The sequence below is a fragment of the Hypomesus nipponensis genome, chromosome 9 (assembly GCF_054491055.1).
Source record: "Hypomesus nipponensis isolate SF chromosome 9, ASM5449105v1, whole genome shotgun sequence".
In the NCBI taxonomy this organism is placed as follows: Eukaryota; Metazoa; Chordata; class Actinopteri; order Osmeriformes; family Osmeridae; genus Hypomesus; species Hypomesus nipponensis.
Window position 1 is genome coordinate 18,356,946 of NC_140369.1, and position 23,055 is coordinate 18,380,000.

Genomic DNA, 23,055 nt, shown 5'->3' on the forward strand with positions numbered 1-23,055 from the left:
CTACGGCTCGCCCTACATGTGAGGGGAAGCAACCAATTACCAGTGTCACGGGGCTATACTGTTTCGTGACTGGCTATACTGTTCCATGAAAGGACGCTGAACTATACGGTGAGCTGTAGCGAAGGTCTACCTTTGTAAACAGCCTGATATTGTTGGGAGAGCGGCCGGAGAAACGTTGTGTGAATCCGTTACTCATAGAATCCCTTCAAAAGGCTGGCCTACGCTTGGTACGAATGTACAGCTTTAACTGAATATGGGCTGTGAGGGACTTATCACTTGTTATTGAAAAGACTCGGTGACCAGTCTTGGGAGCTGAGAAGGGCTAAATGAAAGGGCACAAATTGTAGCAGGCTTGACAGCAAAACCTTTGCCGGTGTCACGGCCTCTTATAATGGCAAAACGAAGGGTCCAAAATCAACATGCTAAGCCACTCTCCCAGCCCCTGGCAGCATGGGGGTGTTTCCCCCCCCCCCCCCCCCATCTGCTGGATCTGTATGGGTTTAGGTGTGTAAGCAATACAGCTAATGTTCCCCTGTGGGCTCAGAAAAAAACCGAGTAGTCACAAGCATATTGCTTACTTTCTTCCGTCCTGTCCCTTCAGATGTTGGGCTTTTCAAGGAACTGGGGGGGGGGGGGGGGGGGGGGGGGGGGGGGGTGTTCTATAACTGCTCCCAGTGAGAGCCGGCCCCCGTTCTACCCGTTTTCTATCACCAGACCGGTGGAGAAACCTACATTCATTCTTCTGACCTACAAAACATCACAAAAATGGCAGCCCTCCCTCCTCCTTACTTCCCTCGTCTCCTGTGTGCCGCACCATGGCGGGTAAGTTTGTGATTGACCGTGTGTGTGTGTGTGTCTGTGTGTGTGTGTGTGTGTGTGAGAGAGAGAGTATAAGAGGTGGTGTAAATGAACCTATGCATGGTCAGATCATCTTATTACACAGACATATCAGAACTACACGTTCCACAACAACAGTGCTTGACTGAACTGTTGCCTTTTAAGTAAATCAGTTGAAAAGGAGGAGCACTATGTGCTTTCTCTACTTCAGTATTTAATCATCTACTTGTAATGTGTCTGATGATAGCAGACTATTGCATAGATTGTGACATACAGATCCACTCTACAGTCTAAAGGGAAAGTGATTATATACAGGCACATCAACTATATACCAACGATTGCTTACTTTTGAAATTAACTTTCTTGAATTGAACATTGTATTCGTGTATGTAACATCGCATTAACACAACTATATGAAGTGATACATCAAGAAAATGGTTATATTCAAATAAACATTGCAAACACTGGTCTTGTATGATGACAATGTTGCAACATTAAGCAGAAACGCAATACATGGATCAATGCATATTGTTTTCACATCATTCGTTCTCCCCGATTAAAGCATGCTTTTTTTAACGGGACAGTATAGGCCAGTTGGCTCATGGATTGGCAATTCTTATGACTGATAATCACAATCAACAATTAGAATCCAACTATTTGAATGAATCATTTTGGATATATGAAAAAAGATATAGGCCTACTTCATTTACTGAAGGGAGTATAAGGACAATCTTTTACAAATATATGTATTATTAAAATCAAAAAGATTAATAAAGTTTCTTATGCGTTGTGAGAGTTTAAGGAACCTTACCTGAGATTTTGGCATACGCTGTAGGTGGGGGGGGGGGGGGGTAAGACTTTCACACCTTTCTTCTACACCAATTGTACCAATTGTTAATCCTGTAATAAAAAAATGTATGCATCATGCACCGAACATTGTTAGTTTTACTGCAACATTCAACCGTCAACACCTTAAAACCTCTGCTAGGGGGGAAATCTGCTACATTTTACACTACAAGCAGGTTGTTCTGACGGTAAACGTAATTTCAGTACAGCGTAATACTCGTAACATTTCGTTTGTTTTGAGAGGTAAAGTTTCAGCTTTCGCATTCCTTTTGTGCATGCGACTTTCATACCTGAGTACAACTTTTCCCATGAAGACCAACTTGCTCTAAATCCTTTAATATTCGTCGTCAATATGTAGCAAAGTATTTGCCGTCCATCTTGAGTTGTAAATGTAGCCAAGACCAGGAAAGACTGCGTAGAAGAAAACTCCGCATGGGATGGACTCAACAGAACCGTCAAAAAACGCCCTTTCGAAGGTTCCAAATGTTGGCTGGAGACCTGGTGGTAGCTAGCGTGGCTAGCAGCCTGCTTAACCCTGAATTGCGGTGTCAAGTTAAGGCAACGTATTAACCATTTTCGAACCAAAGGCGACTGAAATCAAACGATCGTGCTTAACGAAAACGAATGCTCCGGAGCTACAACATCACGGTATGCATTTAGGGGCGCTAAACATTAGGATTTACGATAGTCCGACGACAAATATTCCCTGACCAGACCCTAAATAGATGACCATTACTTTTTATGCCCCGCCTCCGGACCTCCAAAGAATGGGAGTATTTCTCCAGCCCCTCCAATAACCAATCACATGTGAAATGGACGTGTTTCCCGTGCTTTGGTTGGTGACATTTCATCCCAGCCTATTTTTGCTTGGTCAAATCCTACGCTCGTAACGTATGTGAAGCAACTTCCCCTCCCCCAAACAGGGGTGTGTCATGACGTCAGAGGTAACGAAGAGGTAAACAACTTTGACCGCGTGAGGTTTAAAGAAACATCGTTTCACGTACTGTACGGATTCATTGATATATTATTACGACGTGTTGATGACAATACGACGGTACAATAAATGCTTTATATGCTGTAATAGTGTTTTTTCACGATTGTACTCTTCCTTTGTATTGGAATCCATGTTTTATCTCACGTTTTTATGAATAGGTTTCGGAAATACAACGTCTAAATAATGACAATTGTTGCCACGCTAACTAAAACATGGTATGGTATGTTATGTGATTTATCGCCTTAAAGCTAAAAATTCAATTCAAATAGTTTTTTTCACTGTAGCCTATATGCAATAAAGCGTGCATGTGAGAGGGGTGTGTCTACTCTGCAGTAGTATAATGCTGCTGCGGATAGCAATTCGCTGCCTATACAAAAACACTCTTTGATCCACAGGAGCACTAAAACAACTTGACATATTTCCTTCTCCCCGAGGCTGTTTTACTAGAAGAGCACGGTCCATAATAGAGTCTAAATCATATGGAGTTGTATCTTATTGCAGTCCTTGTTGAACCTGTTAATGTTTAAATGAACGACGCTAATTAACGTATCTGTTCACACAGGCAGTCTGGTTTTACTAAACGTAAGCATAGTATAGTATTTTTCAGTGCGCGGCAGGAAGGCAGAGAGTTAGGCTGTGCGTGTGTGCGTGTGTGTGCCAGTGTGACTGGAGTATGGGAAGGGGGGTTAGATGAAGGTCAGGGATATGCAGGGCCGGATTAAGACATTTTGAGGCCTGGGGATAATTACCAGGATGAGGCCCCTATATCGTCCCGACGTACATCATGACACGCACACAAACCCACGCCAGGTGCACTGACACATTAGTGCTTTAAAGTCCACAGAACCACTCTATAAATATAATCAGTTTAAAGCCAAGGATAAAATGTACGTGTGTAGTAGGCTACACTGTAGACAATATTAAACCAATAATGTAAATTTACATATTTCCATTTATTCAAAAGCAAAAACAAGGCTAAATAGTCCGTTTCTCAAAAACCCAAACACAAGAAGGCAGACAGTCAGATATACAGTCTCCAGGGTGGAAAGCATTTGAATTAGCGTACATACAAACAAGCTATTTAAAAAACGATTTTACAATAATGGAGCCATGTTGAGTGTTGGGAGCCGAGGCCTAACGTAGAACAAACATGTGACTCACCATCACCATATCAGTGATATTAAAAGGCCCGTTTTCTGCTCTTTCTCAATGCAAACTCATCAATGAGATCTTTAAAGTCCAGTTGGCGCAGTATATCATTATCTATTGACATTAAAATCAAATTGTTCAGTCTGTCCTCGCACATAATTCCTGAGAATGAACTGAATTACATGTCGTCTTTAGCCAAATAACATGGATATCCTATATAGCATATAGATAAATAAGATAAGTAACGGAATACCAAGGAGCTCTATGCTATTACTACTATAATATGTGAATATTTTTCAGATATTCTTTCATTGACTATTCAAAATGAAAGTCTTTCTAGTTACAAAAATGTCTCGTTAGAGCTCATAGGCTACTCTAACAAATGAGAAGGCTTAATCTTGAAATGTGTGCTTTTCTTCCCAGAAAGGGAGGCATAACATGTCCTCTCAAAACCGCCAGTGTCATGATGTGTTCATCAAGCCCTCATCAGCTATATTGCAGTCTCATCACATCTCCACTTATCGCTGCATTGATTGTACCTGCAAAATGCTGGGCACTTCCTCCTCCTCCCTGCCGCTGCTTTGATGCCACCGACTGTTTCATCGCTGAGGCATACTTCCTTGAACAATAATAATTACATTCCAAATGTTTGAATCATGTGTCAGTGGAATGCGTTAAAAAATTAAGTGTTAAATATTTAATATTTCATCAAATCACAAGTAAACTAGCCAATAGGTTTCTATAAAAAACCTGTTCTACATTACTGCATATAGACTATACGTCATAAAACATTAACAATCTTAAACTGCCTGTTGATGCATTGTCATATTTCATATTAAAGTGTGAGGGTTCATTTTAGTCGCTCTGGCCACTGCTGAGAGTTGATCCTTGTCCTGTGGCTTGGTCAGTCTCCAACCTGGCACAAGACCTGGTTCAAGCTGTTCTGTTAATGGGGATTTATTTGCCTCCACCAAAACTTCTGTCAGACATGTATTTGGGAACGGCCATTTTGTGTCCTCTGCTAGGCTACTCCCCTTGCACAGTTCAGGTTGGCTGGACGGGTAGCCTACCAGGTTGACAGTGGGCGAAACTATAGCCCTTGTTCCACAAGAGCGAATGGGATGGGAGTGGGGACCTACAAATATGTTTTTACATAGATTGAAAAACATCTTTAACAAATCACAATCACATAGGCTAGGCTTTACTAAGGAACTATGCAATTCTGTAATTTTTGTTCTCATTGCCATATCACAGCAGTGTTGCGTAAAAATGGGTAAAACTGATCTCTGATCTGATCTCCTGCAATATTTTTCTTTTCTGCTTGCCTTAGATTGCACGGATTTAAGAGTTCAAACCTGTTTAAAATTATTCCATGGAAAGACTGACCTATGTCCTCAATAATAACTGACCTAGTGGGAAATATCAGATATTTGGCTAGTCCGAGCAGGGTTGGACAGTCAAATTTTGAACATCACTGATTTATGTGTAGAACGTATGGCCTTTGACGCCCTCTATAGTCCTCTTGACTTGGTGCAACACTTACGTCCGGTTATCCCCAACAACACACGCACAGCACGCACTGTGTCGTCTCACTGGCGTTTTGCAAGGACTCATTTTACTACGCGTCGACTGACTGATTTAGGCACCTTGCAAATATTTAACGAGAACTGTCGGTCAGCATTAGCGTCGTTTTAGTATTTTCAGTTTAATGTATGTATTTTATTTGTCTGCATGACAGGTTAGCGGCGCACATTAGCTCACGTCTTGCTAGCCAGTTAAAGCTAACAGGCTACATCTAGCTAGTTGCATCTTGTCGCATCGTATTTCTACAAATAGGATTTTGCAACATGTAATGTTCAAGACCTAGTTGTTAAATCTTTTAATAGAGGAAAGCCAACTAAACGTTTCTGACGGTTTGCTTTAGTTTCAACAATATTATATTGCTATAGGTAGCCTAGCTACCACGAGGACAGCTAGCATAGCAATAGTTGGATAGCGCAGTGCTTGTTGTACATTAGGCTAGGAAGGGTTGGTTAATAGCTAACCCGATTGCTAGCTACTTTGACCACAGCAAAGTACGCACTCATTCAAACGTGCAAGCTGGTCGTGCATTCCAGGTTTTCATAAAAAGTCGTGATTGTTACGTCAACACTCTAACTCATTGATTTCTGCGGTTTCAACTGAGAGTGGTCCCATGGTGTAATGGTTAGCACTCTGGACTTTGAATCCAGCGATCCGAGTTCAAATCTCGGTGGGACCTCGTCCTTTTAAGATGTATCGTGAATATAGAACGTTATTGACAGGTAAAGGCGTGTACGAAAACAGTTATAATACAGGGCTCTCAAATGTCACCCATTGACCGTGACAGTCACTCATTTCGGTCTTTTGTCATGCACTCCCGCCACACATTGTATGCATTTATTCATTTAGCAGACGCTTTTATCCAAAGCAACATCCAAGAGAGAGCTTTGCAAAATGAATAGGACACTGATAATAACAAGATAGCCCCAAACTTTGCGGGTAGCCAAAACAAGAAGCACACATTGTGAACAACCCCCCCAAAAAATGCCAAAGGGAAGAAACATAAGAGCATATAGTTAAGCAAGTTACAATTAAACAACATGAATCGCTAAGTGCAAGTGTACCTGTAGAAAAGCAAGCAACTGTAAAAAAAAAAAAAATCGATTAACTAAAATAGAATATTTCGCAGTGAATAAAACAGTTTAAATCAGTTACCACTAACCAACAAGAGCAACAAGTCTCTAAGCAAGTAATTGTGATCCTTGAGGAACTAGTATTGGGTTCAGCAAACCATTCCTAAGTACTGTTGTACTCCCGGAACAAGTGCGTCTTGAGCCTTCTCTTGAAAGTGGAGAGACAGTGTGTCTCTGATGGAGGTGGGGAGTTGATTCCACCACTGGGGGGCCAGGCAGGAGAAGAGCTTGTGTTGGGACTGGGCAGTCTTGAGCGGTAGGACCACCAGGCGGTTGTCTGAAGAAGACCGTAGGTGGCGGGTGGGGGTGTAAGGCAGCAGGAGAGACTTGATGTAGCCGGATGCAGTCCCGTTCACTGCTCGGAAGGTCAGTACCAGGGTCTTGAATCTGATGCTGGCCGTGATGTGTAGCCAGTGGAGGGAGATGAGGAGTGGGGTAATGTGGGAGCGTCTGGGTAGATTGTAGACCAGGTGGGCCGCTGCGTTCTGAATCCTCTGAAGAGGGCGGGTTGCGCATGCTGGGAGACCGGCGAGCAGCGAGTTGCAGTAGTCCAACTTGGAGAGGACAAGTGCTTGGACAAGCATCAGAGTGGAGTGCTCAGATAGGTATCTCCTGATCTTCTGGATGTTGTAGAGGGTGAATCTACAAGACCTGGAGACTGCAGCAATGTGGGCTGTGAGGGAGAGCTCGTCATCCATGGTAACCCCAAGGTTCCTGGCAGAGGATGAAGGGGTCACCGTCGCAGATCCCAGGGTGATTGAGAGGTAGTGGGAAATGGAGGGTTTGGCCGGGATGATAAGTTCTGTTTTGGCGAGGCTCAGCTGGAGGTGGTGCTCAGTCATCCAGGTGGAGATGTCTGCGAGGCAGGCCTCAATCCTAGCTGAGATCCCCGGATCGTCGGGGGGAACGACAGGTACAGCTGTGTGTTGTCAGCATAGCAGTGGTAGGAGAAGCCATGGGAGGTGATGATTGGTCCAAGTGAGGTGGTGTACAGAGAGAAGAGGAGGGGTCCAAGGACGGAGCCCTGTGGGACACCAGTGGAGAGCTGGCGAGGGTCTGACAGTTTGCCTCCCCAGGAGACCTGGTAGGATCTTTCCGACAGGTAGGATGAGTTCCACTGAAGTGCAGTGCCAGTGATGCCCATCTCAGAAAGTCTGCAGAGCAGGACTTGCGCAGAAACTGAATAAATACTTTGTATTAAAGGGGGGGGGGGGGCAATTCTTTTGAAATGACGATCATGGGGTGACTTTTTGGAGTGATGTTTGGATGTAGATCCATAAATAAGTGGTAGTCACACCATTTTTGTTACTTTCATTTTGGTGCATGTTTGAGATTTATATTATGGTGTAAAATAGGCAATATTGCATACAATGCAGAGGTGATGTGGAGAGAAAAAGAATGTAAGTGTGTTACGGACCCATGTTTTTCATTCGATTGAATTCAGTTTGTGTCAGTTTGTCGTATGGTTGTGTTTCTGTTTAGTTTTGTTCTCCCCTTTGTCCCTATCAGCTGCTTGTAGGGTGTCTTGTCTGGTGTTTGTTGGTGGTTGGACATCGGCGTGACCAGTGTGACCCTACGCCTCCAGTCGGCCCACCTCCAGTCAGGGGTCCAGCAGCCCATTCAAAAGACCGGCGCTGTTCGGGAGGGCAGTGTTCTTGGAGGGTTGAACGAGCGCTGTTGTCGTTTGAGAGTTGATGTGGTCTGAGAGACCCCTCTCGTTACACGTTGTGGTCCTTGTACATACTGTTAAGTGTTACAACCCTGTTTTGTTCTCTGCAGCGGTATCGGGCTTTAGCCTATGTTAGTTTGTTATTTTTCGTTCACTTGTGCTGGGGGGGGGGGGGGGGGCTTTTGAATAGGCAAGCTGTCCATGGGCTTACACTCTATATCGCAGTAAACCTCCTGTTAACACACCAGGTAAGGAACAGGTGCCACCCCATGTATATTTCGGCTAGGGACATTTATGGTTTCTTAAATAGGGACTCTTTTTTTTTCTGGCTTTTTCTTTGCCACCGTTTGTTGTTCCATTGTTTTCTCCCCTGTGACGACCCTACAATAAACATCACTGTTCCATTGCCACAGCGCTTCATTTTCCCCTCACCACCAGTCCCTCTGTGATAGGCCAGAGGGGTCATAACAAGGTGCATCAGTGAACATGTGACACAATTGGTTTTACGTTTTATTTGCTTCATTTTCAGTCAAATTACTTACTTTACTCTTCTGCACTATACACTTTAACATAGGATGAAAATATATTAGATATTTTTGTCATATAAAGGTCCATATAAAAATACAAACAATAAACACAGTTGCTGCCTAAATCTTGCAAAGATTTTGTCTTGAAAAACACTTAACGGCAACAAGCAGCAGGCTTTCAGAAACGTGAGTGCTTCTTTATAAATGACTTTGGTTTGATTTGTGGCAGCGTTAAACACACTTGAAAATAAAGCATTCTTTCTCAGTTGATTCACCATTTCGACGTCTGACAAATAGCAGATTATGAAGAGTTGATCTATATCCCAAAACAGAAATGTCATAAAAACCTATAATAAGGGACTCAAACTTTGGCATAATGTAACTGCATGATGTGTAGATGTAAATTAATAATACAGTGCAGTTACTGTAAGTGCTGCAACACTCGCTAACACTGACGTCATGTGTAGTTGTGCTTGAAATGCCAAAAGCCTTTTTATGCTTAGTAAAAAAGGGCTAGTAACAGTTTTTTTATTTAGTGTTTTAGAATCTTTGCACTACAATATAGCCTTCACTGTCACAATATTTGTCTGCTAAGGCCGATGGATTCCATCTGCATTTTCTTATAAGTTTTGCTTTTTCAGAATCACCATGGTCCAAGTTTATTCTGATTAATCATAAGGAATAACAGCAAACAAAGGCGCTTTTGGACATAATGCTATTTGGTATGCAAGGTGTTGAAATGTTGTATTATGTACTGGAGGATTTAATCAAATATCAACGCTATCACATTTTTCAATAAATTGACTTTCCTTTGGGTCTAAATACCACAAAAAAATCTTTGGTAGATTGATAAAAAACTGCCCATAGTCCAACATTCAGAATACAAATGAATACATACAGTACCTTTCAACCAAAACACATGTACCTTGGGAGATTCTGTGTTGACCTCTCAAAGAGGCTTACTTTAGACCAACTAAATACTGAAAGGAAAAATGTATATAATCTGCTTATGTGCAAATGGATTGTCAGTCACTAATCAGCTTGATAAGGCTTGCCCATGTCAGACCACATTCTTTCTAACACGACAAAGTCTTTGCACTTCATATCAAAATGGCAGTGTAAAAAAAAACCAACTAAACTAGACATTCTTTTTCAAAACTCGCTTAGATAAAAATACATTTGAATATTGAATTAGGATGAGTATAATTCTCTTGCACCATCTTCGTGTGGCAAATGAAAGACGATAAACTCAGTCTCTGCCCATCTGCATTGAACAGCTTTCTCATGCCCACCCACACAAGGACTGACTGACTTCACATCCGTAAACACGCGCACACGATTCACTTCCACTGTCTTCCTCACACACCTCCCCATCCTCATCCTCTCACACAAACATATCCCATCACACGCACACAAAACGACAACTGGTTTCCCAAGAACCGTCGATAACCATCCCGGTCTCCCCCCTCCCCTCCTCAGCGTCTCTGCTGAGGCCCCAGCATGACCTTGTTAATAAAGTTGACTATGGCCACGGCAGGCTGATCGGGATCCGTCTCCGCAAACAGGTGACACACGTTCTCCGACGCGCTGCCTGTCCGCCTTGCCACGAAGCCGAACACCCTGCGTTCGAGGAACACAGGAAGTGGGACGAGTGAAGGGAAAGTTCAATACAACACGATTAGAAATGCCTTACAATGAGAAGGGGACAGTTCAAGGGAGAGTCAGACAGCACAACAGCATGTGGGGGTTTTCTGATGAAAGATGACAAAGAGAACAGCACAGAACGCCAGACTAAACTTTTGAAAGGACATATATACACACATACACATACAAGAAGACAAGCACTTACTTGCTTGACGTGCTATCAGACTTAGTCCACCTGAAGCACAGATATATAGGCACAAGGCTTAGAATTACACAGATGCACGGACACAAATAGCACATACAAAGAGTCACACAGAACAGGGACGTGCACAGGGTTATTCAACCTACAAGAAGAAGAGAGGCACACTAAGAGTCTCAAACTATGGAACGAGATACATCAACGCAAGACTCAGTTGTTAGTATTGCAGCATTCGGCCATTTTCCATTTTTTACAGAGACAATCAGCCGTGTCACGGTTGGGATCAATACCACTTCCACTGGGACAACTGCCGAACTGGGATCCAGCCAGTCCCCCAATCACAATACAACACCGATTCTAAACCAGTTAACAACGGAAATGAATTGTCTCATAAGTGCCTATTTAAGTCAGGATGCTGTATCTACGCTCACGGCTACCCCACGGGATGCGTAGTGTGGGTGAGTGTGTGCATGTGTGGGCTGGCACAGACATTTCCGCTCACCTCCGATCCTGAGGATCCACACTGCTGAATGTTACACTGTTGATGGGGTAGTGTCTCCTGAAAAACAATCTACCAGGACGGGAAGAGAAAGGGGGAGGGAGAATGAGGAAGGGGTGGACAGGAAGAGAAAGTTATAACAGAGTTATAGTTAGAAAAATGTTAGAAAAATGTGGCCATTACCACTTGCGGAAAGTTATAATTGAGGCTTCTGTTGTTGCCTGCATTAAAACCGTATCAAATGAGGACAGCATATTTGCTACAGTCATTACAGCCATCAAACACATCACACGCGGCCAATTCGAAAAGCAGCGCAATCCCTACAAATGTACATGTCGGTGAGCGCTGGGTCTCGAAAACAGGTCATGGCCAGTTTCCTGAGGGCAGAGCCCAGACCAGGTGTACCTTCTCTGGCTGTCCGTCAGTGTGATGCCCTGCGTGGACACCTTGAAGTGGACCACTGTGGGGGTCGGACGAGGGCTCTGGGTCAAAGTGCAACTGGTCGCCTTGGAGATGGCCTGAGGGCCCGTCAATGACTCGGTCTCCACGGAGTTCAGGTACAGCACGTTGCAGGCTGGGTTATTGAGGAAGGGGAGGTTCAGTCGCACAGAGTTATTACATTTAGTCATTTAGCAGACGCTATCATCCAGAGCGACTTACAGTAAGTACAGGGACATTCCCCCCAGCCCCAGGACACAACGTCATTTGGCACGGCCGGGAATCAAACCGGAAACCTTCTGATTACTAGCCCGATTCCCTAACCGCTCAGCCACCTGACTACCCTTATTACAAATACACAACCGGGTCACACCAGTTGACACATGCTATACATTACTATAATCCACTGGTTACCAAGGTCGCTCGAGCAGCCTGCTGGTCGAAGTGAGCATCGCATCTGCATTTCGAGTGACCACATTCAAATCAGAAGTCAGATTTACAGAGAGGCAACTCAGGTCAATCTCAGCATGACACAGTTTGGATGACTGACTGGTTGGACAGGGGCTTTGGGAGCTACCTTTCCCAGCGAGCACTAATACGCAGTATATTCAGGGCTGGAAGGCCACGTGGGGACTGACCTGCTCCCTGCTTGAGAAGGTCTGCGGCCGTGCTGGTGTTGGTGGCACTCTGCATCAGCTGCAGCTCACCCACAAAATCTGAAAGCCCAGAGCAAGGACACACCCGGAACGCCTAGTCACCACACAACCTTAGAACATGTGTGCCGTGCCCAAATTTGAATTGAAACTGACCAGAGTAGATAAAGACGTTCCATTTCCATCGAATCATTTTTTGTTTGTTTACCTTTCTCTGGGATGCGCAGCGCACAGGGTAAGGAGATCGGAGTGATGGAGTGCTGGTAAACGAGCGCTGACAAACTTCCTGAAATGCGAAGAGAGAGAGAGGTAGACAATAAAAAAATGCAGAAAACGAGTGGAAAAAATGAGTAGAGCAGCAAGGGAAAGAGCGGACGGAGAAAATCTAATTGTGGGGAGATCCGAAAGCACTGTTGAAAATCCGGAACATGTGGAGCGCTTGAATGTTGGAGAATCGGTGACATCTAGTGGAAGAATGATGTACTACAACACTGTCTGTTTTCTATCAGCTCACCAAAGCAGGACTCATTCTGACAGCCCTTAATCTTCACTCCACGAGAGCCAGTCTCAATGAGGAAATGTCTGACCAGCTGCTCTTGAGGATCTCCTGAGAGAGAGAGAGAGAGAGACCAGAGAGAGAGAGAGACCAGAGAGAGAGAGAGAGAGAGAGAGAGAGAGAGAGAGAGAGAGAGAGAGAGAGAGAGAGAGAGAGAGACAGAAAGGGAGGCAGGGAGGCAGGGAGGCAGGGAGGCAGGGAGGCAGGGAGGCAGGGAGGGAGGGAGACCAAGAGAGCATCAACGACACAAACAGGTTCATCTCAAAGCTTTCCTACAATGATTGAAATCACAAACCTTTTTACCTCCCTCAAGAAACCTGCCAATCAAAGCTACGACACGTTGGCAAACCGACTCGCCCAACATTGGGTGAGTCCGCATGCGTAGGATTTTACTCAGGCGGAAGAACTCACGGACCCACTGAAAGCCAGACCCCGTGAACCCGTAACATGGAGTTGCATTCGCCACCCTTACCTTTACTGCAGGTGCTGTTGGTGTTAGGGGGAGGAGTGGCCACCTTGAGGGCCAGGCCGTACGCCCCCTGGAAGGAGTTGCTATCTCGGATGAGGAAGGAGCCAGGCGGCTTGTCCTTCAACACGGCTATCGCTATGGAGAGACGAGAGTGTGAGGGCAGGTTCCTATAGATGGTCACCACAGGTGCTTCTGTACAGTTGAAAGTGGTGACCCCCCCCCCCCCCCACACACACACACACACACGCACACTTATCTATTTCCCCTTGTCAAATGAAGGTGATATTACCTTGCATGCATAAGCATGGTCTTAAAATGTTGTATTCAACAGATTTATACAAAACTGTATATTACGTAACACACACACACACACACACACACACAAATAATAATAGCTAAATTAACTGAAGGCTATTAAATGTTCTGCAATTGATATTCCCACGTCACTATGAACCTCAACTACAACTTCAACCCCACTCCCTTCTGTATAGTTCCACTAACCTTGGTCTCTGGAGATACCAGGCTTGTACCAGTACTTGGAGCTGTCCTGGACAAATTTGGCGTTGACCTTGCTACCCATCTGCTCCTCCCTGCCACCCAGGGGCGCCATTCCCCACTTCCCCGCTGGGGGCTGCTCGACTCCGGCGGGGGTCGAGAAAGTCACGTGGAGGGGGCTAGCGTAGGAAGACTGCCCCGCACCCAAATGACCCATGGAAGCTCTCAAGAGGGAGTTTGGGGGGCCGTTCGGGGACCCCGGCAAGGAGGAGAGGCGGCGCTTTTCGGGGAGAGGGGGCTGGGCGGCGGGGATGGTGACGGCGGTGTAGCCCGTGTAGGGCACGTGGGGGACGTTCAGCAGGGGGTAGTAGTAGGACGCCAGGGGGAAGGTAGGCGTGTTGTGCCCGTCTGGCACTGGCGAGGGCGGTTTTAGTTCCGACGTGTCTCGTTCTGGGGTCAGTCTCCGCCCGGACTGGTCGGTGTCCAATGAGGGAGGCTGGGGGGCGGGACGTCTCTCCAGCTTGCCAACGGGAGGCTGGGGGGTAGAAGGGGTGGAGCTACTGGAAGAGGAGGGGCTAAGGGATGCCACACTGCATGCCCGGGGCGGCAGGGGGCTGCTGGAGGGGAGGGTGGAGCCGTTGAGCTGCACTTGGACAGAGCTGATTGGCTGGACGGCGACAGCAACGGTCTGGGTTGCCGTCTCTAATTGGGCAGGCAACTCTGTACTTCCTGTTAGCTTGGCCTCTCCTTCTTTCACTGTAGGTGGAGGTGAATTTACACTATGAAGCTGAGAGTCACTTTGGCTGATAACTGGATCTAGTGCAGACTCTTTGGTGGTGTTCCTTTGGTTTTGTACTTCTGACATCGTTTGGCTGTTTCCTGGTTGGGCAGGAGTCTTGTCTGTGCTGTTGCTGCTAGCGTTAGCCTCTACAACAACAGAGGGAGATGTTTTTTGGACCTCCTGGTGGCTTTGGCCTGGTTCTGGCTGTGGAAGAACTACTACAGATGCAGGAATGATTTCAACCTGCTTCTCCTCCTCCAACACACTCCTGTCTGACTTATTTTGACTGCTGAAAGAGAGAAAATAAAATAAACATTTCATTTTTATACATATTCAAGCAAAACATTTAGCTTTAGTGTTCAAACGTTGTTTTGCTGTTATACCTGTGCAACAAAACAACTATTCCCAGACAAAAATCCATCTGAGAAATGATTGACGTTCTGTTTGGACAAAACCAAATGGAATACCAACCTGTCATGAGTCTTTGGAGGACTACTGCTGATGGAAGTGTAATCTGAGTCAGTGTCCGCTACAGGTGTGGGACAGGCAGCCTGGCCATCAACCTTCCCCTCGGAAGCCTGGGAAATGGAGTCTACGGCACTTGTTTCATTTGTCAAGGCACTGCCTACAGCCAAGAGAAACCAAGAGGGGATGAAAACCAGATCCTTGGCACCAGCACAACTTCTGAACTAGGTACTATTACAACGTTCAACCCAGAATAACCCCAAAGTCGGACCAAGGGCACGATGGGACTCGGTAATAATATTTACCCGTGTCTTTGAGCTTCTGCTGGGGCTCGTAGTGTGTTCCACAGGAGGTCTCTGCCAGCTTCGCTCTCCCAGGAGAGGCTCCCGGGTTGGGGGGGCCGCCAGGTGGCAGGGGCGAGGCCGATCCAGACTGGTACCCCGAGCCGTAGCCCCTGCTCTCGTGGCTCTCGGCCGGGGAAGCTTGGAGAGGGGAGCAGGGGCAGGAGTGGCGGGGGTGCGGGGGCGTGTGGTACCCGCTGCTGCCCCTGTCCCGCACGTCGACCAGGGAGTGGGGGACGGCGGGGTACCCCATGTGAGGGTCCATGACGAAAGGCGATGGCTCCAGCTGGGTTTGACCCTGCCCTGGGGAGTGGCACACGTGATAGGGTGGCATGGCCTGACGACGGTACCAGGCCTCGGCGTCTCGATCCACCTCCCAGGGGGTTTCCATCTCCCACAGCGTTAGCCCCTCCCTCCCTTGCCTCAGTCCCGCCTCCCGAGCCCAGTGCAGGCTTTCGGATTGGTCCGGGCGCAAGGGGTGGAAGTGCCTGGTTGAAGCGGACTGGTGCTCTCTCCTGCTGGTGCACTCCCGGCACGGACAGCTAGGGGGAGCCGGAGGGCCGAAAAACATCTCCCGATACGGACTTGAGGGCAGGGATTGGTGGGAGTGGCGAGGAGGCGGGATGTGGGCGGAGTAATGAAAGAGAGGACACTCCTCCCCTCCGCAGAACAGCCTATTGGATGCTGGGAGGGACAGGGAGTGGGGATGGGCGTGTTCTGTGGCGGGGTACGGGTAGCACGGCCTATGAAGACAAGGGGGAGGAGGAGGCGGGCGCTCCCATGGCAACTCCGGTAATGGGTGGGCGCTATGGCGATGGCATGACTGAGGAGTGTGAGGGGGCGGGGACATCGATTTGGACGGCAAGGCGGGAAGCGTTCGACTTTTGGGGTCGTTCTTGGTGCTGTTGCAGCGGTCCAGACAGTGACCGTTGGCCAGGCACGGTTCTCTCTCCCAGCCTGCCTCGCCGCATCTCTGACACCACTGGCCGCGCTCCGTCCGACCGCAACACGACCGCTCACGCCTCGACGCCGCCTCGGGCGTCTGCGGTTCGCCGTCATCCAAAATGGCCGTCTCCCTGTCCCTCTCTTTCCGGCTCGCCCTCAGCCGGTCCCTCGCTCCGTCCTCCCCCTCCCCTCTCCTCAGCACGCAGCCCGGCGCCTCCTCTCGCCCGGGGTCGGCTGGGGAGCCACGGGGGTCTCCCAGGTGGTCGGAGGGAGCCGAGGAGCGACCCGAGTCGGAGCTCAGAGCAGAGGGCTGGCCTGGAGGCTTCACCGTGGGGCTGCCTGAAGGACCTCGGGGGGCCCCCGGAGCCGTGGAGTCTGGGCCTCTGCGCTTCTTCACCTGGGCGTACAGGCTGCCGTCCAGGGGACCCCGCGTGTGGGCGATGTCTGGGCCGCAGGGGAGAGGGAGAGCGGACGTGTGCCCGTAGGTTAGTGTGTGCGTGCCGGTCTAATGTAGCCGAATATATCCATCTTCTGCGAGTATGTGCGAGTGCTAGGACGGCATGAGAGAGGCACAGAGGGGAAACAGATAGGGGAGAAACCCGAAATGGGAGAGAGACAGAGAGAGAGAGAGAGAGAGAGAGAGAGAGAGAGAGAGAGAGAGAGAGAGAGAGAGAGAGAGAGAGAGAGAGAGAGAGAGAGAGAGAGAGAGAGAGAGAGAGAGAGAGAGAGAGAGAGAGAGAGAGAGAGAGAGAGAGAGAGAGAGAGAGAAGGATGGAATGGTCGAAGGCGTGCGTGTCTCACCTTCCATGCTGTCCTGGTGGCGTAAGTTGAAGTTTTCGTAGGAGTCCCAGCGCACGACAGGGTCGGCGGTGTTGTAGTCCACGGTGATGGAGGGGTCGTTCTTGTGGTGCTCTTTACCTGGTGGAAAGGGGGGGGGGGGACGAGACAACAACAGCCATGTTGATTTCCAAATGCAGGAAATAATAATAGTGGGGTAGTAACAGTAATAAACAAATATGCATATGCACACGTACACGTTCGCTCAGTTTATACCCCTACAAACACACACACACGCGCGCCCTTGTGCACATAGACACAGACACACACGTTGCATGCGAGCGTTACCATGGCGTAATCAGAGCACGCCTACGCCAGACGGAAATCTCCACACACACACACACACACACACACACACAGATACACGGGTAACCGTTTGCACACATACGCACGCGCACACCCTTCCGAGCGTCACCTTTCGTTGGCTCCGGGCCGCAGGAGAAGACAAACTCCACGGTGGCATCGGGAGGGAAGCGATCGTCTGCGGGGACCCAACAACAACGGCAGAATGAGACGGCACGCACGGAGATGAGCACAGAGACCTCCTCTGCTGTGCTCTCCTGTGAACTACGTGTAGAAGCAGCCAGTGTCTCATGTATATTTCAGGCCGTTTGACACGGCATGAGGGCTTTTGGGTTCTTTTCAACCTACTTTGTCATTTTGTGATTTTTACCCGCTTTGCGCTTTTACTAAAATGACAATGTTTGTGAAATGAGGCTTTGAATGATATATGGTTCGTTTTATTAGAGGAAAAGTGATTTGACAGTGGATTTGAGGTCATCCTCGTCTTGCACAGAGTCATTTGTGTTATCAACGTCAGGGAAGATTGCGTTTCACATTTTCTTTTCGGCTCTTGCTACAAGCCAGAAGAATATTGTGATTTTTATCTCAAATAACTCATCGAGATTATGTCATGAAGATATATTCTCAAGGTCCCCAATAATGTGCACACAAAAGGCCAATCGTGTCTTTTACATACAAAACATGTTCTTCCTGAACCCAACCCAACTCAAATCCACATCCCCCCCCCCACCCTTACCCTCCCATCATCCCATCTCCTGGCAGCTACCTGTACAGGCCAAATCCAGCTCTCCCTTCCCAAACCACAGCTGGGCTCCGTGGACCGTGCACGTGTGGAACTGAAGCCTGAACACCACCTCTCTCTCTGGGCCTCCCGGCCGTCTGTGGTAGCACTTCACCTGGAGGGACGGTGGAGGAGGAGAAGAAGATGGAAGGAGGAAAGAGGGAGGACCGAGGTGGGGGGGGGGGGGAATGACGGGAGAAAAAGAAACAAAAGAAGAGATAGAGAAAGGAAAAAAAGAGGATTGCTGAGGAGAGAGTAGGGAAGAGAAAGTAGTGGAGATACGAGAGTGGGGTGCGAGGAAATTCACTATTTCTATAACCCTTTCCTTACGACATCCATACATTTCTGGTACGTTTCAGATGGTCGGGTGGTACGGTGCCAGACCAGGTGGGTGGACAAACTGTCTGCAGTCTGTGTCAAGAGTGTGTGCATGAGGGGGCACAGTTGAAAACACGGCGGCCATTTTGGGTGCGACCACGTTGTTTCCCTCACCATGATGTCTCCTTTCAGCAGGAGGGCAGGCTCTATGGTCACACACAGCTTCCTCGCCCTAGAGCTCTGCGGATCACTACGCCACACACGCACACGCACACGCACACACCAAAGCACATGTACACTCCATCAAAATGCACATAAAGCCAGTCAAAACATGTCTCAACATAGTACAAAGGACGTAAACACAATTTGGCTTCAAGTAAACCCAGGCTCGCCACATACCTATACACAAACAGTCACACGTATAAACAAAGTCTGGGAGGGTGTGTGATGTTTGGAGCAGGGTGCAGAAACACACTACTGTAGCGTCAAGAACAGGAGCTATTAATGACATACTTACTAGATGCCAGAAGTATAAACGAGCTGTAGAGACTGGTAAATCTTCAGGAAAGGATAGTAGCCTGCAGGGAAAGAGAGAGAGAGAGAGAGAGAGAGAGAGAGAGAGAGAGAGAGAGAGAGAGAGAGAGAGAGAGAGAGAGAGAGAGAGAGAGAGAGAGAGAGAGAGAGTATGTGTGCATGTGTGCATGTGACAAAGTGTTTTAAAAGAGAGGGATGAGGGAAGGAGGGACAGTCGGTTGATTATCCATCCACTGTATGGCACCGAATGGAAACAGACACGCCGTTGGTCATGTATACAGTACAGCCACATGCAGTGATATACGGTGTGTTTGAGAGTCAGCACCGACCTCCGCCAGACTGGAAGTTGGGCAGGCTGGGGATGAGCACCTGGTGGAGGAAGAGGGGACTGCTGTTCATCTTGATGGCCCCCGAAAGCAGGCCGCCAAAGTAGTAGATGTACCTGGGGGGGGGGGGGGGGACGTGTTTGTGAGAGAAAGCCTGTTTTTTTTTTTATGACCAAACTTGCTACAGAATGCGGGAGAGCGAGAGAGGCAGACGCAGAAAGGAAGAGAGAGCGGGGGGGGGGGGGGAGAAAGAGCGAGGGAGCGATTGCAAGAAAGGGATGGCAAGCGACAGATAGAGGGAGAGAGAAAGAGAGGGATCCTACCGGTTTTGAGAGGGCTGTAAAGAAGAGGACACTTTGTCTTCACAGAACTTCCTCATAGCCAGGGTGGTGAGAGCCTGATCAGCCCTGCACACACACACACACATCACACACACACACAAACCCAGGTAACGTGACTTGGAGCATGTAGCGTGGAAACACACGCAAACGTTGACGTGAAAACAACAAACACACTCGCACACCACATCTGCCAGTACTCTTCCCCACGTGCACAACACATGTTACACCTTTCAGACGCACGCACACACACACACACACTGAATATCTCCCAATCAAACACACGCACACACACACAAATGAACGCACAAGCACACAGACACACATGAGCCACCAAACAAACAAACTGGATTTACCCTGCAGAGATCTTGCTGTAGTGTGTGTAGGCCGCCACAATCACCCCCGTCTTCCCTTTGTTTCCCTTGACAAAAGCAAAAGAGACAAGGAGTGAAGAAGAGATAAAAGACAACCGAGAGTCATGTGAGGGCAAAACAAGCGAATGACGTTTGAGTGTTGTTGCGTGGCACTTGCGGGAAAACTGCAGGACCCCTTCAAACGCAACACAAGGCGGAACAACGACGAACGTAACAGTCGTCTCTTAATCGATGGCGACTCTGGGCTGTCTTCTGTCGGTAAACCATCCTGACCACTGAGCTTACGTTTCGTAGGGCGAGGCCAGTTCAACCCCGGGCGATTGGAAAATTTCCATCCCACGCGATTGGATCGACATCCAATCAGTCTAATGTGACGACCCAATCCTGTCACATGAACGACGACCTCGTGCCAAATTAGAGAGCTTTGATAGGCCGGTCCCTAGACCTGGGGCTACATACTGGGAACTGGGATCCATAGAGTGAAACAGAACCCCACAGGATTCTACAGAGAACCCCATGGCTCGAACTGGAACTTTTTAAAAAGAGGCTCCTGCTAGCATTACAAATGGTTCTGTGTACTGCAGCGCATTTTCCAGCCTGGGGTCCTACCCCGCCCCACTACCCCCCCCCCCCCCCCCACCACCACCACCCCCAGTCCAGGATGAAGGAGGGCGGACAGGTCAGGGTCGAGGACCAAACCGAGCCAACGGCACCGGCTGCGAAAGTGTTGAAAGCTGCGAGGCTTATTCCAGGTCCTGACCTTGCAGTGGAGGACCACCACGTTGCAGGGGTCGGAGGTCAGCCAGGTCTCCATGGCCTTGCACATGGAGCAGATCTTGTCCAGGGGAGGGGCGTGGAGGTCGGGCCACCCGTAGTCGTGCACCTGGAGACAGGCATTTAGAGGGACGGTCAACGCCCTGGCGGTTTTCTTTGAAAGGATTCTTATTGGATGATGTCTAGGTGCTCAACAAACACACAGGTAACAGTACGGAGTGTTCTGACGTCGTTTAGCTGGACATGCAACTTTGTGTGTCACTTCATGGTTGCGGTTGATAAGTTAGCCAAATGTGGTTCCTTCCTACACAGCTGTCCATACCTTGTGGTTGAGTCGTGTGATGTCATGACGCTTCTCAGACAAGTTTAAGAGCTGGGAGACAGAAAGGCAATTATTAAAGCTTGAATATACTTTTAGACAACATCGAAGACCTAATAAACCACGTGTTGGGGGACACAGTGAGTCTAATAGTGAGTCTCAAATTCATTGTGCATGCATGCATTCGTACAAATACAAATATGTTTAAAAGAAAACTGGAATTGTGAGTCGTTCATTAGGTAATCTCACAGACTATGACTGGACACAAATGTTCGTCAGAAACACAAATTGTTATTCCAATACACAAACACATTTTATTATATTATCTAAAATGATGAAATAAAAAGCACCAAATGTTGAATCGTTACAAATCCTTAACAATGGATCAAGATAAGATGGTAAGATCATCACATTTCTACCATAATGCAAAACATTTGCATAACTCTAATTAATGGTGGGAGTCAGGTGGCTGAGCGGTTAGGGAATCGGGCTAGTAATCTGAAGGTCGCCAGTTCGATTCCGGGCCACACCAAATGACGTTGTGTCCTTGGGCAAGGCACTTCACCCTACTTGCCTCGGGGGAATGTCCCTGTACTTACTTACTTGTAAGTCGCTCTGGATAAGAGCGTCTGCTAAATGACTAAAATGTAAATTAATGGAGCACTAACAATTCTGGGTAAATACATACAGAATAGAGCCTAATAATAAATGAAACAAGCTAGTGTTCAAGTCATATTTACAAAATTCAAATGAACAGATATATATGCATTATATACATTTATCGAGTTCTCATTCAAAGACTGTAGCAGTTGCTACACATACACAGTTTGTCACCTAATCGTGCCAACTGCAGATTCTTAAATTCCTTAAATTCCTGATTTAATGACTGACCAGGAACTTGTCTTGGTGTTTTGACTTGAGCATGGAGAACACTTCCTGCAGGTTGCGCCGGTAACGCTGGTTGTCCAGGTCGGGAAGGAAGAAGACGGAGATGATCCTCTCGGTGATGTAGGTCAAGTCAAAGTCATAGTGTCTCTCCATCACTCTCTCCATAACCTTCTCCACACTCTTGGTCCTGCAGAGAAAGACAGAGAGAGAGAGCGGACTCTTGTAGCAATGCGTTCACTTTTGTCAAGAACATTCCCCCCCACCCCCCCCACCCCCTCCCCCCTCCCCACCCTATCACTTCTCTCCACTTCTGATCGTGTAGAAAGAAGCAGAAAGAAGAAGCAGGGGGGGTTCTTTTCCCTCTCATGTTTTATGCTTTCGTCCTTCCCCCTGAATTGCCCTCCTCAGCGCCATGTCTGCTCTGAAGCCCTTGTCGTGAGTGCTGTGCACCCACTGTTCCTTTTTTCCGCTCATCTATTTTTTAAGCGCTGAGAGTTTTGTACAAAGGATTCGTACGTCTTTTTCCCCAAGTTTACTCGGGAATCGTTCCGAGTCCTTCTTTATGGAAGCCCTAAAACCCATCCCAATGATCAGCTGAGTTCTGGGCTTGTTCTCGCAGTTGAAGAAGAGCTTCGTTTTCGTACCTGGATAGAGAGCCCCTCTTTTTGTGTGACTGAGACTTGGTGGAGCCCTGCTGAGAAAGAAAGAAAGAGAGAGAGAGAGAGAGAGAGAGAGAGAGAGAGAGAGAGAGAGAAAGAGAGAGAGAGAGAGAGAGAGAGAGAGAGAGAGAGAGAGAGAGAGAGAGAGAGAGAGAGAGAGAGAGAGAGAGAGAGAGAGAGAGAGAGAGAGAGAGAGAGAGAGAGAGAGAATGCCATGGAGAGACAGGAAGAGAGAGAAACAATGAACTCCTTGTATGAAAAGATGGACAGCAGATCTTTTTAAATAGAAATATTCCGCGCAGTGCAGTGGGAGTTCCATGTAAACATACCAGGTCTGGGGCAGAAATACAGGGGGACGTCGCCTAAATGAGGGGAAAACAGAT

General features: G+C 47.7%; 2 protein-coding genes, 1 long non-coding RNA gene and 1 other non-coding gene across 10 annotated transcripts in view; 2 read left to right on the plus strand and 2 right to left on the minus strand.

The window, feature by feature from the left end:
* LOC146273364 (vitamin D3 receptor B) overlaps positions 1–2,519 on the minus strand; it is a 29,618-nt gene extending 27,099 nt beyond the window's left edge. The window contains exons 1-2 of one of the 2 annotated variants that reach the window (XM_084704864.1): positions 1,974–2,518; positions 1,649–1,737 (exon numbers count right to left, since the gene is read on the minus strand). The gene's annotated coding sequence lies outside the window, so the exon portion shown is untranslated. Of the gene's footprint in view, positions 1–1,648; positions 1,738–1,973 lie in introns of both variants that reach the window. The other variant, XM_084704865.1, reaches the window with a different exon arrangement.
* Positions 663–4,480, plus strand: LOC146273365 (uncharacterized). The gene is made up of 2 exons (XR_014766572.1): positions 663–822; positions 4,250–4,480. It is a non-coding gene; the product is annotated as an uncharacterized LOC146273365 (long non-coding RNA).
* A 1,534-nt stretch (positions 4,481–6,014) lies between these two features.
* Positions 6,015–6,086, plus strand: trnaq-uug (transfer RNA glutamine (anticodon UUG)). The gene has a single exon. It is a non-coding gene; the product is annotated as a tRNA-Gln (tRNA).
* Positions 6,087–8,706: 2,620 nt separating this feature from the next.
* Positions 8,707–23,055, minus strand: part of LOC146273367 (tensin-2-like) — a 33,257-nt gene continuing 18,908 nt past the window's right edge. For 3 of the 6 annotated variants that reach the window (XM_084704422.1, XM_084704425.1, XM_084704426.1), the window contains 24 exons: positions 23,002–23,034; positions 22,658–22,707; positions 22,017–22,200; positions 21,129–21,179; positions 20,793–20,915; positions 20,015–20,079; positions 19,644–19,727; positions 19,324–19,436; positions 18,978–19,038; positions 18,635–18,710; positions 18,128–18,257; positions 17,474–17,539; positions 17,023–17,139; positions 15,241–16,665; positions 14,942–15,095; positions 13,696–14,759; positions 13,198–13,329; positions 12,684–12,776; positions 12,378–12,455; positions 12,155–12,232; positions 11,484–11,652; positions 11,082–11,150; positions 10,586–10,615; positions 8,707–10,356 (listed from right to left, as the gene is read on the minus strand). In XM_084704422.1, the coding sequence (XP_084560548.1) occupies positions 10,212–10,356; positions 10,586–10,615; positions 11,082–11,150; positions 11,484–11,652; positions 12,155–12,232; positions 12,378–12,455; positions 12,684–12,776; positions 13,198–13,329; positions 13,696–14,759; positions 14,942–15,095; positions 15,241–16,665; positions 17,023–17,139; positions 17,474–17,539; positions 18,128–18,257; positions 18,635–18,710; positions 18,978–19,038; positions 19,324–19,436; positions 19,644–19,727; positions 20,015–20,079; positions 20,793–20,915; positions 21,129–21,179; positions 22,017–22,200; positions 22,658–22,707; positions 23,002–23,034 (4,590 nt within the window). In that variant the 3' untranslated portion in view covers positions 8,707–10,211. The remainder of the gene's footprint in view (positions 10,357–10,585; positions 10,616–11,081; positions 11,151–11,483; positions 11,653–12,154; positions 12,233–12,377; positions 12,456–12,683; positions 12,777–13,197; positions 13,330–13,695; positions 14,760–14,941; positions 15,096–15,240; positions 16,666–17,022; positions 17,140–17,473; positions 17,540–18,127; positions 18,258–18,634; positions 18,711–18,977; positions 19,039–19,323; positions 19,437–19,643; positions 19,728–20,014; positions 20,080–20,792; positions 20,916–21,128; positions 21,180–22,016; positions 22,201–22,657; positions 22,708–23,001; positions 23,035–23,055) is intronic. The other 3 variants (XM_084704423.1, XM_084704427.1, XM_084704424.1) reach the window with 2 other exon arrangements.